The 15,665-nt window shown below is 46.9% G+C and overlaps 1 protein-coding gene across 1 annotated transcript in view; it reads left to right on the top strand.

The window, feature by feature from the left end:
• tmem108 (transmembrane protein 108) overlaps positions 1 to 15,665 on the top strand; it is a 43,348-nt gene that overhangs the window by 23,954 nt on the left and 3,729 nt on the right. Inside the window, exons 2-3 of the mRNA XM_048265636.1 lie at positions 3,280 to 3,363; positions 13,869 to 15,323. Coding sequence (XP_048121593.1) covers positions 3,324 to 3,363; positions 13,869 to 15,323 — 1,495 coding nt within the window. The 5' untranslated portion in view covers positions 3,280 to 3,323. The remainder of the gene's footprint in view (positions 1 to 3,279; positions 3,364 to 13,868; positions 15,324 to 15,665) is intronic.

Below are 15,665 nucleotides of genomic sequence, written 5' to 3'. Positions count from 1 at the left end.
TATTAGCAAAATGTTCCCGGTATTCCAAAGAATCATGAATCTATCACTCATGTCGATGTCCAGTGTTAGAAATGAGGTCATCCCACCCCATTATTATCCTCCTGCCAAGGCACCATGCAGGTTAAAAGTGGTTGTCTGGCTCTGTGCGGACGTCACCTTGGAGAGTGGATTTGTGGCGCACTCTGTGCCCTCACACCCCATTCTAGTGGTCAGAGCTGAGCATGGTGGGAGGGATAGGGATTTACTCTGCTCCTGCAGCTCCGTCCTGCTTCTTGCATTGCTATTGCAGATCAGAACAGGGAGATTCATCCAATTGCTTGAGTATATTGTCTTCCCATATGGTTTGCTGGCATGAATCAATTTCACATACTTTGACTCTCTCTCTCTCTTTCTTTCTGTGTGTGTGTGTGTATGTGTGTTTTGGGGCCGTTCTGATTGCTGCCGTGTTCCCTTGGTACTTGAGACTTAAGTCCCTTATTTTTTGTATGGATCAAGGGAAGTTTCAGGACGCCTTCCAGCACTAAGGCCGATTCCAGAGTGCTGACAGTGAAATAGAGGGAAGTATAAAATTAAAAGCATTGTTATTCTTGCGGCCTGTGTCCAAAGGGAGATCGATTGACAGCTTTATATCGTAACGCCATCTCAGCTGACCTTGGACAAGCTCTAAGCTCAGCTACCCATTCCACACACACACACACTGCTTCTCCTCTGAACTATGACTATTTAGAATGGCTGTCTGCAGTCATTGTTGAAGAAATCAGCAATTGGTAGTTGTTGACAGGGGGACAAATCAAAAACCTCCTCTATTTTAGTTTCAAGGAAAGTGTGCGACTTGTTTATCTGGAAAAGTGAAGTCAGTTCACGCTTGGATATTTGAATATGATATACTATTAGGGTTGCCACGGCGACCGCTGTGGTCTCAGCATGTGTCAGTTGCCATGCAGTGGTTTGTTATTCCTGAGAAAGGGGACTTGGAACACTACCAATCACACACACACAACACACACACACACACACACACACACACACACACACACACACACATACACATACACACAAGTTGGCATTATAGTGAATCAGCCTCTCTGCATAATGCTCAATATTAGTGCTAACAGAGATTGCAAGGTTGTTCTGGAAATGCACGCTGTCAGTCTTTTGGCAAGATCACTCTCTCTCCCCCCCTGTCTTTCTCTCCCTTCCTCTCTCTCTCTCTCTCTCTCCCTCCTCCGTTCATCGATTCCCCCTCTCTCGCTGATGTCTTGCATAAGTAGGCAAAGGGAGTTGTGAAATTGGCCAGGACTCTGAGACAGGAGCATTGTCCTCCTGTGACTGATGACTTCTTGTCTTGTGTGATGGCCATTTACTCATGCTGCCACCCCACATCCATCCTCTGACACCAGGCCAATTTCAAAGCCACCACCCCCCTCCAGGGCTTCATAGCTCTATTGACTGCACACACCCTGCACATGTAATGCTACTGATTTGGAAACATATTAGTTGATTGTACGGCTCCAATTATGGTTCAGACTGCTGCCTACACTGAGGTGATTAGTCACTTCTTGGAAGATAGGGTGGGAAGTGTCTCAAGATCATTACATACAAAGTTAAGCCTCTGAGATACAAAGCAAGCCTCTGAGACTATCCCCACACACTTAAAACGAATTAATTGGTGAAACAAGTCAAGTAGACTTACCGTTTGAGAGTGACCACCTGACTCTTGCTCTTAGACTAGGGCTCGGGAGGCCCTAGAGTGTTGTATTAAGAGTCCGTGCCCAGCCAACAAGCAATTCAAGGGATTAGTGCTCTAGAATTGGGTTCTGGAAGAATGAGACACCTGTGTCCTTTGGGCTCACTGACAGATGGTGGGCACTGCTGAGGTTGTGGCCAAGTTATCCATCTCTTGGCACCAGGTTAAGGAATGCCATGGTGGAACGCCTCCTATGGAACCTAGGGAGAAGAGCTACAACAGCTTGTCTACACGTGGGAGGTCCACAGTCCAGCCTTCAGGCCAGGAGTCAATACATTTTGTCAGTGTCAGGTCTAATGAAAGGGATTCAATTAAGTTATATGGCACAAGTGGGAGTGGTGGTGGCAAAGGATATCGCCGCGGCTGTAATTCGGCAAAGACAACAGCATATGATTGGCTATCAGAAAGCTCTACCGATAGACCCTCTCTATGGCTCTGCAGTGTCTCTGACTCTGACTTGTGAACAATGACCAAAGGAATGACCCGAGAAGTGAAAAAAGGAGAATCTTTGTGTCTTCGTTCTTATCAACGACTCGCTCTAAAGAATCAGTTTGTTTGCGAATGGCCCACCACTAATGCCTACCTCTCTGTTAACAGATTGAAAAGAAATGGAATTAAATCTTGTTGAAAAGTGTTAAAGTGTTAATGCCAAACTAGATAATCGTCATTGAGACATCATGAAACCCAACGTTTATGAGACGCTTTCCTAAGAAATGGTAACGTCATTCCAGTGTCATATTACTGTGTTTTTGTGATAAATGTGGGTGTTCTTGCTTGTAGGACCTTTGGGTCAGAATGACTTTGCTTTGGTTAGCTTGAGTGCACTCAGAGCAGGGCTGTTGCCTAACAGACAGTAATACCATGTAATACCTGTAATACCTGTACCACTGAATTGCATTTTCTTTAAATGATTGCACAGTATTTGGATATTATTTTCTGCATATTGGTATGATTCATGTTCTTCTCAGAGGTAGTGTTCCTCACAGCATCAGTTAGCTTGACTTCAGTAAAATGCCCAAATGGATTATTATCATTCAGAGAAATGCACATTGACTACAGTCTACTCTAGACATACTGTAGGCCCCCTAGAGGCCACAAATCTAATTTACCAAACCATATGTATGATCCTCAGGTGTGTGTGTGTGTGTGTGTGTGTGTGTGTGTGTTTGTATGAATTATTACATGTATGATGAATACATTTCTGGTTCACAGGTCAAACATAAAGTAAATGCTGTGTGAAACAGCGATTTCTTGCAACCACCAAACCCCTGTTTGCTACATGTTATTTTGACCTTTTTTTCAATCTCTGTGGTCATAGTCCAACGGGCCAAAGGAAAATGTTTTTATAATTTGCCTAAGCTACTCCTATTTTGCCCAAGTACACCACCCAGCCAAGACGTAAAGGTTCCCAGGCTTTTCACTGTACCCAACTCTGACGCCCATGGCCAAGTCCATGGCCAGAGGCCTTCTGTATGAGCTGAGCTGGGTTGGGCTGCCTGCTGACTGCTCCTTGTCTGTTTTGTGTTCCACAGAGAACCATGAGTACTGTGGAGGAGGAGCCGGACCACATGATACCATGAAGAGAAGCCTGCAGGTCCTGCGCTGGGAGCTGCTGAGTGAGTGCTGGATGATACTTACTTCAAGGGCTTAGAGGAAAGCTTAGAAAGGGGCCATTATTCTTACGTTAGTTCATTTCACCCATATGCATAGTTACAGATTCATTGAAAAGATTAAATTGATTAGAACTCAGACTCCCACTATATTTAATCATATAAATGTTCTGACTGGAACCATCTCACCTCTACCCCGCACCCCACCACACCCTATCCCACCCCATGTATTTTAAAATCAATAACAAAAAAAAGCTTGTACGTCCTCACAGAACAATAAGGTGTTGTGCTGTGAAACGTCTTTGTCGACCTCATTTCTGCGAGTCATCCCTCCATCCCCACTTAGGTAGAAAGTAAGACATACTGAGTGTTCATCTGTCAGGTTTGTTGAGGGAGACGGAGACTGCCTGGAGAGGTGTGTGTGAGCCAGGTGAGGAACATCTCTATCTGATTCAGCACCCAGAGAATACAGCTACCGAGAGAGAGAGGGAGAGAGAGAGAGAGAAAGAGAGACAGACAGAGAGAGAGTGTCTGAACTGCTCTGGCAAAGGGCCAGCAGTGAATGTTAAAGGAAGCCACAGCATGAGGTTAAATCTGCTAGCGGTCCACGGAGGGTCCATCTCTCATTTACAGCAGGCAGGCAGACAGGAATCAAGCGTTTGACAGGAGCTGTGGGGGGCTGTCAGGGGAACATTACGGCTGATGAGGGTAGTCACACTTTTGAAAATGACTGCCAGTGTTTATCATTAGGGTTGGTAATACACCATTAGTGAAATGACACCCAATGAAATATCACTTAAGCGGTTGCTGAGGTTGATACTTAGATGTATTACAACCAAATGGTTTTGCTTTTTGAAGACAACAGTGGTCAGACGTAATGGTGGAAAGATGACCTAGAAAAGAGAGTGAAAACTTTTGCATCTGTTCGAATTCATCTTCAGGGGAAGAGTAATAATTCAGCTCTCCAGCAAAATGCCCTTGGCTGCTTCTTGATAGAATTGGCTGCCTGACTGATTTCAGTGCTGGGGATAACTTCCTCCCATTTTTATATACAAACTCTATTTCACAGCTGGGGCCATGCCTCTTTCGGCCTGTCTCAGGGATAGTTCCTGATGATCCGTCTCTCGGCCAGTGACTTCCATGGACTCAGTCCCAATACTGACAGAGCTTGTCCTTGTGACTCAGCCATATATAGTATCTTTTTCACCCTGAGTGAGGGCTATTCCTATCTCAACATATAGTTTGCTCAGTCCTTCTTAGGTCGCCCAGCTGGATAAAGTACAGTAAAAGCACGATGACAGTTTAGAGAACTGCACAAAGAGGCTGCAGAAGTAAGCTGCAGTAGATGCTCTCTTAGTTATAACAATACTGTGTCTCCGGTGGAGAGTACCCCTGCCACAACACTGTACAGTGCCAGAGAGAGTGAGAAAGGAAGGATGAATGCAGTGGCTGATTTGGAGTGCTCATAAGGGTCTGTCAGAGATGGCAGCAGGCAGGAAGTCATGGAAGTGAGGTCAACTTGAATCCCTCTAAAAACAGGACGTTTTTTTATCCGCTCTTTAGATTTCCTTTGTTTTTGTTTTTAAGCTATTTTTTTGGTTATTCCAGTAATTTCCCATTGTTTGATTATTCACCCTGAAGAACTTAATTTTTCCCCATTTCCTTCTCCTTGTTTCGCCTGTGTAGCAACTTTGGAATGTTTAGAATATGTCATGCAAACATAATGGGGACAACCTCTCATTGGCTTTTTTTTTTACATGTCATTGTTTGCATTTACTCTTGTGGCGAGGTGATCTCCCCAGAGTGGATGGAACTTCCTGTTTTAAACCCCTTCCTTCCTGTGGAACCAGCCCACAGCATCTCTCCACAGCATCTCCCTGAGCACGTCTGTAAATCAGCCACATGCTAAAAACAGCACTGCAGTAAACACACACAAGGTATCTCGTGTCCGTCTTTTTCCGTCTGCTTTGGCAGATAAACAGGCGTCTGAGTTCAAAGATGCCACAATCGGTGCGGCACAGCTCCGGAAGTCATTATTATGGGGTAGTGACTTGCCCCACTTTATCTCTGAGCTCGCATCTGTCCTGCCCTGCCACTCCCTGCGAACAGGAAGTTCCCAATCTATCCCAGAATCCCCGGGGAGCGCTGCTCCCTCCCCTGGGTGATGGCCGCGCCTACGTTTGGAGCGATGGAATTTGTTTTTCATTTACATTCCACGACAAGACACGGCATTATGCAAGGTCTTCTACATATTGGGAAGAAAAGCTAACTTTCAAATGAAATTTGTCTCAGAATTTGTCTTTTATTCTCTACAATGAATTTCAGCATCTACACAGTTCTGCATACACGCCAATTGTGGATTTGGTGGAACTGATCCAGAGATCAGGCAAGCCGACTTCAACACTGTTCTCACTGATTAAGCACCCACAGGGGCGCTTGGCTTAATTTCAGCTACTGTACTTTATTTTTTATGCAATGTTAGTTTTTCCTTGGCCATGTTTTACTCAGGGATGGATTCAGATACAACCAATTAGTTGTGGGGGCCATGCTAATCTGTCTAATTACTACCATCAGCTAATTAACTGCTGAGTTTACAGGAATGCCAACCAGGACGGGGAGTCTCGGACCCCTGGGCTAACTCGGCTGGCTTTGCCTACATTTCTGCTGCCTTAGCCATGGTTTGGGCTCAACATGATGCCAGATGGTATCTACCCCAGTTGGTGGTAGGTTGTTTTTCCCAGTGTGCTCATGTACCCATCACAGGGGCTACTCTGCGTGGTTGTGCGCCATGGTGGATTTCCCTGGAGTGTGCAGTAGGGGGTGGGGGCGGGGGGGTGCTGACGGATGTGCTTGTGTCTCTGCGCGTCCCATTTTAAGGGGGTAACACCAGGACCATTTGAAATTCATTTTTTTTTCTTCTTTTTTTTCCCCAACTTGGCATTTGGTGATGATGTGGCAACAACCAAGCTGTGACTTCTGCCACATGTGCAGATTCTCCTGAATGCAACCCAACCCCCCCAGCTTTAGCAGGGGGCAACCACAGCATAATGCACATGGGTCCCACCTCTCTCTCCAAGGTGGTGTCTGCCCAGGATTGATCACCTAAGGGGATATCTGTAGATCTGCACTACACTGTATATGCTTTGGTGGACCTCCTGATTTGATTGATTAGGTCTGTTGATGCAGGAAGTTGTGTGGTTCCCATAGGAACACTCTGGCAAAAGCAAAGGGCTGGACTATGGAAAGCTGTGTTGGCCTTAGGCTGCATGCATTTCTAGTCTAAAAGTGGGGTGAGTGGTGGTCTTTCCTCTAACCAAAAGGAGCCATTTTGGATCTTGCCTCTTGTCAATGAGTGCAGCATCAATAGACGGATATTTAGTGCACTGCAACTGCAGCCATCGGAAGGAGAGTGGAGAACCGGAAACTGCCAGTGCCCCACAATTTATGAATGTCGCAGTCATGCGTCAGCCGAGGACTTTATGAAAGTCATAGGCTACTTACGCATTCCAAACACCTTTAATTTACAGTGTTTACCACATCAAATCTCCTCCCATGTGATAAATCACCCCCTGCGGTTAATGGATGTGGGTTGGCCTCTAACGGAAACATAAATCAGCGAGGTAATTCGATGGTAATTTTTACATCGTTCCCAAAACCATCCTGCTTTTCCTCCCCTTCTCCCAATAATGGGAATGGTGAGTTATGAGCTGGAGTGTGTGACAGTGATGAGACGCGTGAGCAGAAGGTTCAAGTTCACGCTGGGTCATGATTATGACTCCACCCACTCATATGCGTGTCACACATCTTTATGGTTTCTGTAACCTCTCTGTTATTAGCATTGTTGGGAACTCAAGACAAGATGGCAGCGACAGCTTCATTCAAATGGAAATTATTTGGCTTGAGGACTTTGAGTGTGAGTAACCAATCAAGTCAACCTCCAACCTGGACTGATTCATTCACACATTAGTCTGTAATGGGCTCCTTTGAGCTGGTTGCCATGGTTATTTGTGTAAACAAACATATGCTACACACAAATTGCTCTGACTGGCTCAGTGTTCCAGCGAATAGAAACAAAGCACTCAGTCTTTTTTCATATTCATTGCCCACCTTTGGATGAGGGCTCTTTTATGGTTTGTTAATATTGAGAGCAGTACTTTTCTCCTGCTGTAAACCCCTGAAAATCATCCTCACTTTTTTCTCTTTTCTTTTCTCATCCAGGCAGTAACCGTGTCTCGATACCCAACCCCATTTTGGCTTCTAATGACACACACACACACACACACACACAGCTCATACATCTCCTGTTCTGAAGTAGCTCTTATGCTCAATAATGGGTGCTAATAAAACCGTGTTCGGTTTTCCTGTCCTCTCCATCATTCGGTCCAGTAATTTATTCCCTATTTTCACACCCCCTTTATGCCTCCCAATCCACCCCTCTCCCACCTCTCCTCCGCCTGTGATGGTGACATGGCATCGGCCCTGATCAGCGAGAGCTACACCCCACTCTCCATCACCGCTGGCTCCAGTTAGATGTTTACTCCATCAAGGCGAGAGGAAGATTAGTCCTCCACCTCCAACTCATGCATGCACAACAAGCCTACACACACACACACACACACACACACACACACACACACACACACACACACACACAGACTTTCTTTCACAACACAGGCACTGGTGAAGCACCCAGAGCACTTACCCCTGCTCTGTGATTTGAAGGTGCTCTAGATCCTCATAGATGTGCAATGCCTCCTTATTTCCCCTTTGAATGGTTGTGTTACTGGGGACTCGGGGGGGGGGGTGGGAGGGGAACCTCTGTGCTGTACAGTATACTGTGGCATAGTTCCAAACAGCCAGCACCAACTCAGAGGACTGAGTCACCCTGCTGATAAATGGCAGATAACCTTGGCCAGCCACAGAGGGTTTTGTCAAGTGAGACAAATGCTGCTCCCCATTTCACTCCGATGCACACAGCCGTGCGTAATACACCATGTGCATATTCTTTCTCTCCCTGTCTTATTCATAGCACACGCACGCGACACACACACACACACACACACACACATACACACACACACACACACACACACAGTCACAGACTGATCTATCTAATCACCATGTGCATTAAGTAACACCACAGCATCATGTGCACACATAAGCACACACTTTGCAAGGGCATTAGATATTATCCTGGGTCCGTATCTCATACCTCCTAGTAGCTTTTAACTGGCGATGTTTTAAGAATGTTGTAGGGAAAACTCCTAGAAATAATGTCCGTGTCAGTTTTAAAGTTACAACTCCTAGTTGTTTAACCAAGAGTATATTCACAAAGCATTTTAGCACTATAAAAGTAGAACCTGTCTGGGAGAGCTAATAAGTAGTCGAGAAGGATTTCTACTTCATTACTAAACATGAATGAACAAAGCCTCAATACCTAAACTTCTTGTAGCATAAACCCTGTGTAACCATAGCTTAAACACATTTTACTTTGCACATTGTTGGCAATTCTGCAACACACCTATTGTGAAACTGAGACTGAGACTCAGAGACTGTGGTGGGGTCAGTTAAAGGGTGGATATGGCACACAAGGTGATCTTTTACCCCGTTGCCTAGCCCGAAAGGACATCACCACAGAAGGCAGGATCCATAAATGCAATTATTACATTTTTAGAAAGGATTGTTGAGTTTTGATTGTTTCATTTTGGCATAGTGCTATGTCCTATTTGGCTGTGAGCCATAATGAGCCAAATTCTACAAAGTGTGTAAGCAATAGGCAAAACCTGTAAGTATGATTCTATTTTTCTTTATTTCTGTAAGAATGTTTGTTTTTTGTAAAAACGTTAGTTGCAAAAAATGTCAGTTGATTACTGCAGAAATGCTACTTTTCTACTGAGAGAGTTTCACAGAAGACTGAGTCTGAGAAAATGACAATACAGCAAAAATAGAAACACAAAGACTGCAGTGTTTTATATAAAACATATCAGTGTGTTGCTGTTGATTTGAAAGATTGGTTGATTTGAAGGATTGTTGAGTTTTGATTGCAGTGTTTCATTTTGGCATAGATGTGAGTTGTTTATCTGCAAGTGCTATGTCTTATTTGGCTGTGTGTAGAGTTTTGACATAATGAGCCAAATTCTGCAAAAAGTCTGTAAGCAATAGGTAAAAACTGTAAGACCAATTCACAAACGATTAAAATGTTGCAAAGACATGAGACATTGTGCATGAAAACACGGTTATCATTGCTGGCTATGGAGCTCTTATCTTATCTGAGGAATTATAATTTTTCCTTGCTAAAAGCAGAGCTCAGAAGCTTTGTAAATAGATTTTTAAGAGAAAACTCTTAGAATCTTAGATTTATGAGTATTGCCTACTCTTAGTGCTAAGATGAAATGTTTGTGAATACAGGCCCTGGTCTAGTATGTGTGGTGCATATTTCAATCCTCGCTCACATCAAAGCCACTTGGATCCCTTTACATTTTCAATGAACCTCATTAATAAGTGATGGTTATTTTTCTCTCCTCACTCTGGGTTAAAAGGCTGTGGTGTATTTCTCAGTCTGTTTATACTTGAGGAGAGGTGATGTGTTTGTACATCAGTATGACAGAAACATATGTGTGTGTGTGTGTGTGTGTGTGTGTGTGTGTGTGTGTGTGTGTGTTCGTAAGTGTCTGCGCTTATGCAGTGAGGGCCCTTGGAGGGTAGGGACTTGAAGTGTTCTTCACATCTCACTGTATATGTGTGATAGGGACCAATGCATGTGTTTAATGTATGATTTGAAATTGAAATTATTACTTATGCATTGTACGTTTGTTTGTGTGTGTGTGTGTGTGTGTGTGTGTGTGTGTGTGTGTGTGTTGGGGGGTGGTAATCCATTTCCCTGGCCTTCGTCATGGAGTGAGGCCGCGGCCTTGTGTCAGAAGTAAATTCTGTCGCTTTGTTGTTCAGAACAGCCTCATGTTTAATGCAGCTATCAGTAGCCCTGTTTTATTCATCCCTGTCATCGTATTTCAGCTATTGTGGTAGTAGGAGCTTGGGCTAGCGCCACCTGGTGGTTAATGAGGTAGGGCACAGTAGGCCAATTGTGTGTTGGACTAACTGACCAAGGCTGATATGGAAGAGATTCTGCCATTGTACTTGTCCCAGTCACAAGAGTGAGAGAACCAAGAAAGCATTCAAGACTAACTACAGGCAGTTTATGTTATATGGTGAATGGGTAGTGTGTGGTCTAATGCCATAGTTTACTCTTTCATGATGAGCTATGATGTGAAAAGATGAAAAGTGAGTTTGCAACTTTAACTGATATACTCCTTTTCATGTTGACATCATTCACTGAATTAGTTGCAACAGGTAATCCAGTCATGCTGGTAGTTCCCCTGTCCTTTGATATAAATGTCCACCCATCTGCCTAGCCAGCAAAGGCACTGTTGACTCCATGTTTCCGTGCGCATCTTCCTGGTGAGACTGTGCGGGTAGGGAGCAGGGGAACGTAGTGTAAAGGTCAAGCAAGAGCAGTAGACCTCCCGAGATCGGCCAGGGAGACGGGAGGGGATCGGCGTGCTGTATCATGAGCTGCGTGCATGCTCTGGCCCGGCCCAGAAGCCGGCCTTGCGCCTGGTGGACGTGACAGACCTGACAAACGGGGACTGCTGGAGTGCTGTCCTACATCCACGTGCCCCGCCTGCGAGGGAACGAAGCCGCGTGGTGCCATACAACATAAACTGTGTATGTGACAGGCAGTGTGTGTGTGTGTGTGTGTGTGGCTGACACACGTTGTATGTGTGTGTAGGGGTGTGTGGGCAGGCGTGTGTGTGTGTGGGCAAGTTAGTGTGTGTGTGTGTGGTGTAGTGTGATTTATTGCTCCTATGGTGTTTCTTTAATGCAGAGCTCTGAGTATATTGTTCAGTCATATTGCATGAAACGCGTTTCCTGTTCTCATGGTGTAAGTGAAGACAGACAAATCATAAAGGCTGGTCATAAATGTTGGATGAAAGTGTAGGACACCGGAAATATATCACAGGGCTGAGTTTTTGGTTCAAGAAGACCATAGCAGACAGCATTAGCACAAAAAATAACACAGAGTCAAATCCACTGTGTAAGGTGCTGAAACATACGCAATTGTTTCATGTTTAGATATATATAAGCTATATAAATGATCTGTGGTTGTTTTCCTTGGAATTGGTTCAAACGGACTTCCTACTCTTAAAACATCTTACAAGAGATACTTTAGCTGCTGATGTTGAGTTTCTTGCTTGGTGCTGGGTCTGGTACTGAAGCTCCTTTCTCCAGTGTGTCGGTGTTTGAAGTAACCCTATTCTGGTTTTATCCCGTTTTTGCACATTTTTTCACACTTGTCCCCCTAAACGTGTGAATAGAAGCCTGGTTTCCGTAGAAACTGAAGTAGTGCTGGAGTGAGACAATGCCTCAACACCCAGGTCACATGGAGAGGCGTGTGAGAGCCTAAGTGTTCTGTGCACGTGTGTGTGTGTGTGTTTGTGTCTCAGTAAGTTTCATATGGGTAGTGCAAAGTAAAGTACATACAGTATTAGTACATATATATATTGTAGATCTGATGATATGATGAGCTAGTAAAATGTCTCAACTGAGCAAAGAACATAGTAACATCTGTGACACATCAAAATGTTTTCACACATACATTCACACACACACATATGCACACTCTCTCACATGCACGCACAGTGGTTTTCTTGGTTTCATTTAACTCAAGGGCACCTTTCCGTACAGTCCACAGTCAGCTCTTGGAGATTGGCTTAAACTCACAGCGTGTGAGCAGCTTATCCTCAGAAATGAACTTTTCTATTTTTGCATTCCTGCTTCTTCCCCTTATTCACGGGGTGTGAACGCTTGTCAGCTTGTGTTTGGGGGCTGGCAGGCACTCCAGCGAGGGTGGCCTCACCCAGACAGAGCTGCTCCGTGCACTGCGACGCAGTGATGCACTGCAGTCTCTCCCAGCTCTCCAGGCAGGAGCCTCATGTGGCATGCGCTTTCATGGGCTCCCATTCAAATGCATCAACGAGACCAAGAGGGATGGGCTAAATAAAAGACTCCCTTCTGGTCACCCTCACCATTCTCTCTCTCTCTCTCTCTTTGTGTACCTCCGTCTTGCTTTCTTCCTCTCTCCCTCTCTCTCCATCTCCTCTTTCTTTGCCTCTCCTCTTTCTCACTCTGTCTCTCACTCACGCACTCACTCTTCCTCTCCTCTGATGAGGCTGCTACAGTTGGCTAGCCCCCAATTACTAGGGCCAAACTATTTAAGCATCCACTGCAGATGTCATCAGGGATTGTTCCAGGCCTCTCTCCCTGTCCTCTCCCCCTGTCCTCTCTCCCTGTCCTCTCCCCCTGTCCTCTCCCCCTGTCCTCTCCCCCTGTCCTCTCCCCACACTCTCCCTGTCCTCTCCCCACACTCTCCCCACACTCTCCCTGTCCTCTCCCCACACTCTCCCCACACTCTCCCTGTCCTCTCCCCACACTCTCCCCACACTCTCCCCACACTCTCTGAAGCCCCTCCGACGCCGTCACGTGTATTTTTATCCTCTTCCAACTCTCACAGTCCTAATTTCATACCATTAACCAAACTCTCACGAACAAGCCCGGCGTAGCTCTGTCCACAGACGTCTGACAAACCTCCCTGTTTATCCCCCCAAACCTCCCTCGGTAGACCCCTCCCCTTAACTTTCCCAGAATACCACACCAACCGAGGCGCGTTAAGTAGTCGGCGGCGCGTAGCGCAGAATGAGGTTAATAAAGCAATCGGGGCGAAGCCGACGCGTGGCACACACAGAGCCGTGGCGCTTGATTAAACACTGATGCTCTCTAATGAATGCGGGACAGGTCTCGTGGGCCCTTTATTGACTCGTAAACAACAGCGCCGACTCCTAAACGTGACTGCCGGGCCTAATTGTTTTTCATTGCCCCCCACCACCACCAGCCCTTCTCTCTGTGGGGAGACGTCAGTGTTGGCAGGAGGAAACTGGTCAGGTGGACCAGTCATCTCACTCACACTACAAAACACAGTATTCCATCTCCCCATATTTCCTGCTTCCTTTTCCCTCTTGTGTTCTGTCTCGCTCACACACTCACACATACACACACACACACACCACACACACACACACACACACACACACACACACACACACGTTATAAACTCATAGTCCTTGCTGAAATATGAAAAGATGTATGAACACATTTCGCAAGCCTGTTGATGGTGTCTGGACAATAGCGGTCTATATAAATTATCAACCTGATTCAAACAGTGTATTGTTATTAACCTACCTTGTAGTCTCCACTTTCTGTGTCTACAATAGCAATGAATGAAAGCATCACTGTGAGGCCAGTCAAGACGTGCTTCTCTCTAGCCTCCCTTCCTCTGTTTGCCTGTTTGCCATTTCCCTCTCTCAGGCTGCCCTGGCTGAACAAGCACTACTACACCAAGAAGACACTCATATTTATTTCTCTCCCTTTTTTCTCTCTTCCTCTCCCCACTGCAGGTGTTGTAGCGATCCTGGTCGTCTCAGTGGACCTGGTGTCCTCTGTCCAGGAGCCACAGCCCAGCCGGACCCCCCAGGGCCCTTCCTCCATGGACTTAGCGAGCAGCGCCCCCCTCCCTGTCCTGCCCCCAGAGCCCCCCGGCTGGCAGGAGGGCTCCAGCAGTGGGGAGTTGTCTGCCCATGGAGGGGGGGTCCGTCACGTCCAGCCCACTGCCTCCCACAGCACCCCGGGTCAGTCACACTCACAAGCCAATGCACTGGTGCCTGGCACGACATCTGCTAGTGCTGCTGTTGATGGTTCTGGCTTTGGCGTGACAAAGCAGAAGATCCAAGGCTCGCTTCAACGTTCTGATGCTGGAAACCAGGCCCATGAACCTTATGGAGAGACTCTAAATGAGGCTCAAAAAATGAAGGCCATTGCCAGTAATAATGACACAGGCGTCCATGTTGGATCAACGACAGCAAACCAGTTGCAAAGCAACACTTCTGGCAAGAAGGACCAGCAGGGTGGGCCGGGTTTGGTCCCTGGGGGGGAGTCGGTGAGCCTGGCAGAGTCTGAGTCGGACTCCTCGGGATCTCCATCCTCAGGGACTGACATGGCCGCTGGTGGACGTGGTGCCCCCGGCGTAGCATCCGCCTCTGCCATTCCTGTACCACCAGGGCCTTACAGGGGGAGAGGAGACAGCATGGGTTTTGAGCCGGAGGGTCTTCGGACGGGTCCACAGCCAAGACCGCCACAGGAGCCCAGTACAGAGGAGCCCACGGATCCTTCATCACTTTACTACACCACAGCGCTGAAGCCTTCCTCTCTTTTCTCCTCCTCCTCCTCCTCTGCTTTGTCTCTTGATCCTGCCACCGCAGATGGATTCCTCAGGGAGCGTGCCCAGACCATGCCCGGGTCAGGCCCACATCACACCATCACCCTGAGAGAGACGCATCCCCTGCCAAGAGAAGACCCCACAGATGACCTGACACTAGAGTCAGGGCCTTCCACTGGCGCCACTGACACTTCCGCTACCACCAGTTTGCCCACAGGAGGGGTGACATCCAACACCACGACTTACTCCAACGCCACAGATCCAGCAGGCAACGGAACGGACGCCTCTGGGTCCTCTCAACCCTCTGCGGTCCCAACTGTTGGGGGGGAAACATTCCCCTCCACAAGCAACAGCACACACACAGCATCCGTCATCACAGACACCAACAGCACGGCAGGTGGGCCCTCTCCCGACATCCGCTCGCACGGCAAAGGCTCGGCCCCGACCGAGGCCCCCTCCACAGCCAGCGGCAACTTCCTCAACAGGCAGGTCCCCGCGGTGACGAACGGGCCCTGGGGCCCCGGCAACCAGTCGGGTCCTGCTCTGGACCCCTCGCACACGCAGGCCACCATCTGCCTGGGGAAGATGGACATTGTGTGGGTGGTGCTCGCCATCAGTGTGCCTGTGTCCTCCTGCTGTGAGTGTCTACAGCTTTAGCCTCTTGCTTAGTCACATAATATTGACCATACAGCCTCACTTAATAGTATGAGTTATGAAGTAAGTTTAGGCAAAAGACAGTATGCACAGGGACCACACTGTATCAGGACATATGTGCCATGCCATTGTAGTTTTGGTTAGGATCCAAATGCCTGCTATATCAGAAATCAGCCCCAGACCTCAGGTGGCACTGCAGTTTGTAGGAGATATTTTATGACCCTGCTTCCTGCCCTTGAAGCGGTCAGTAATCTTCCCATATGACCTTAAAATGCTGAGGCAGCTTTGAGACTTCCCTTCCCACTACATGTTGGTGCTTTAACAG

The sequence above is a fragment of the Alosa alosa genome, chromosome 16 (assembly GCF_017589495.1).
Source record: "Alosa alosa isolate M-15738 ecotype Scorff River chromosome 16, AALO_Geno_1.1, whole genome shotgun sequence".
NCBI classification, from domain to species: Eukaryota; Metazoa; Chordata; class Actinopteri; order Clupeiformes; family Clupeidae; genus Alosa; species Alosa alosa.
The sequence above is the reverse complement of the archived record's forward strand: the minus strand, read 5'-3'. Positions and strand labels throughout refer to the sequence as shown.